General features: G+C 42.3%; 1 protein-coding gene across 1 annotated transcript in view; it reads right to left on the bottom strand.

The window, feature by feature from the left end:
- LOC118338482 overlaps nt 1–2526 on the bottom strand; it is a 4917-nt gene extending 2391 nt beyond the window's left edge. The window contains exons 1-6 of the mRNA XM_035675780.1: nt 2303–2526; nt 2048–2190; nt 1444–1726; nt 987–1147; nt 612–897; nt 347–492 (exon numbers count right to left, since the gene is read on the bottom strand). Coding sequence (XP_035531673.1) covers nt 347–492; nt 612–897; nt 987–1147; nt 1444–1726; nt 2048–2190; nt 2303–2526 — 1243 coding nt within the window. The remainder of the gene's footprint in view (nt 1–346; nt 493–611; nt 898–986; nt 1148–1443; nt 1727–2047; nt 2191–2302) is intronic.
- Nucleotides 2527–2646: the final 120 nt, after the last annotated feature.

The following is a 2646-nucleotide window of genomic DNA, read 5'->3' as shown; positions in this document are numbered from 1 at the left end:
TTTTTTTTTTTTTTAAAACAAGCTTATCTTGAAACTTAAAGCCAGAAAGTCAGCACCTGACCAAGGAGTCAACTTGGATTTACCCACATATTAATAAGCTGTTATATTATCATTTTGTCTGACGTAATAAACTTTAAATAAGAGAGAAAAGTAAAAGCAGTAGTAAAAATCTACTTTAGAAGTTGTAGCAACAACAATAACACATGCATATAAAACTGTTAGTTTCAAGCCAGCAATATATACAATACAGTACTAGAACCACTTCAGACATAATACAGTATTTGTTGGTAATTCTCTGTTTTTTGGTTGATTTCTATGTACTGGACATACTAGTCAAGGACCATACCTGCCAAAGAAGCATAGACCTCCACTTCACACAGTGTCAAAATCTTCTCTTCTCCTGGAATGACCACAATGACATAGCGACCTTCCATGTCTCCACACTGGAAGGTGTGCGTTGGCGTACTCTGTACCGATGAGATAGTACCGCATCTGATGGAGGGAGAGAAACAGTCAGTTTTGCTATGTTGCTGCACTGTAGCTCAATTGGAAGAAACATATTTTGAGATTATGTGCTGACACATATTCCAGTTGTAGGTGTTATGCCTCACCTGAGGTTTTTGTCATTGATCTCCGGAGAGTTCCCAATCAGGATCTGTGCCCCGAGAAGCCTTTCAGAACAACAGTCTTGCCTGTTGATGATTGAGACAACACTAACCTTGTGCACAGCTAACAAGTCTACTCTCCACCAGGGATTGGATTGCACAGAAGTATGGGTACAGCATCCATACAGTGATCCACTTCTACACCCACTGACAGCATAAGAGGCCAACCCATTCAATTCAGTTGACGACTGTTCTGCTTGTTTCCACAAGGCCACATTTGGTAGAGGTTCCACTAAAGTAAAAAAAAAATTAAAAATAGGAATTAATCAATATAAGAGTGTTGTGTTTCAATTAATCAAAGCCAATCGGTTACAATAATACCTGCTGGGGTTGCATACACCTCCACTTCACACAGGGTGAGAGTCTTCCTCTCTCCAGGGATAATTATGTTCACAAAGCGACCCAGCATGCTGCCTCCATCCACCCCATCACATTGGTACGTGTAGGTTTTACCCGCTCTGATTTGGGAGATGGAAGCACACCTGACAGTGGAGGGAGTGGGGTGGAATGGTTATTATGTGGGCTTCTCATTTAAAGAGAACAACATGAAGTCCTGAGACCTTAAAATGAGTCCACATTTTTTAACCCTCTGTCACTTGATATAAACTATTTTTTCACACATGGCTTTCAATTATTATTATTATTACAAAATTGCTAACAAGCTTCTACGGCATCATTACAAAAATGCGAGGATAATTATGCGTGATGCCAGGCTAGTATGACAACTTAGACTGTGACGACAGTTGATTGTGACCAGGTGTCTTCTTTTTCTCAGTACCTGGGGTTGTTATTTCCGTTGTTCTCCTGTGAGTTCCCAATTCGGATCTCAGCTCCATCCAGTCTCTCAGCACAGCAGTCTCCTCTATTGGTCACTTTGACAGACATAACCATATATATTCCTCGCAGGTCCACCCTCCACCAGGGGTTGGTCTCGTTCTCGGCAGTGTGGCTACAGGACCCACGGCAGAAGAATGAGTTCCGTCTCCCGTCGATGGCTTTAGAGGCCGTAGCGAAAGAGAGCGTTGAAGACTGGGCCGCATCTCCTTTCAGTGCCACATTTGCTAAAGGATATCCTTGAGACAAAAATAGACAACATTTCTTGTGGTTCGTCCGTCATTTCATCATTACAACAATGCATCAAGTGCATAAAAGTTGCACATTGTTGCTGTATTGAAGGTGGTGTGGGTAATCCACAATAATTCAAGACACTCAAAGCTGGACAGATAGCTGGCCCAAACCACTGCTGTACATTACTACACACTTCTATGATTTGCTCTGCACTATAATAGGTCTGGTGTTCATTATCAGCTGTTTTTTCTTTGTTGAATCCTTGAAGAAGAACTTTTGAACTACTAGACGTATCTACAACAAATGACACCCACCATTACCATAGTACACCTCAACTTCGCAGAAAGTTAGAACCTTATTGCTTCCTCGGAGAAGCACAGTGACGTAGCGTCCCTCTGCAGCCCTGCACGGAAAGTAAAATGTACCTCCGCTTGGAATGTGAGAGATGACCGCACACCTGCATGTGAGAAAGGGAGTGGAGAAGAAAAGAGTGAGTGAGAAGAACAAATGGTTATATCACAATAGGAGGTGTATACAGGTATATACAGGTCTGTGTCAAATGGTTTCACCTGATTTTTTTGTCATCATTGGTCTCAGTGGAGCTTCCGATCCAGATTTCAGCACCATCCAGCCTGTTTTCGAACCTATTTCTGTTGGTTATTATTACAGCAGAAATTTTGTACGTATTCTGCAGGTCTACCCTCCACCAGGGATCGGACTCCATATTGGTGCGGGCACAGAAATCAACAGATATACTGTCTCTGTTCCCATCAACTGCCCTGGCAGCAACCATGTCGCCATATTGTGAAGACTGAGTGGCTGTCTGATTCAGTGCCACATTTTGGAGAAAATGACCTTTTTGGCAAACAAAGTAATTATTACATAAGAACCACAGAATGTATCGAGGGGGGGG

This window comes from Morone saxatilis, unplaced genomic scaffold (assembly GCF_004916995.1).
Source record: "Morone saxatilis isolate NCDOM2014 unplaced genomic scaffold, NCSU_SB_2.0 Contig4, whole genome shotgun sequence".
NCBI classification, from domain to species: Eukaryota; Metazoa; Chordata; class Actinopteri; family Moronidae; genus Morone; species Morone saxatilis.
This window is presented reverse-complemented; position numbering and strand designations above follow the sequence as displayed.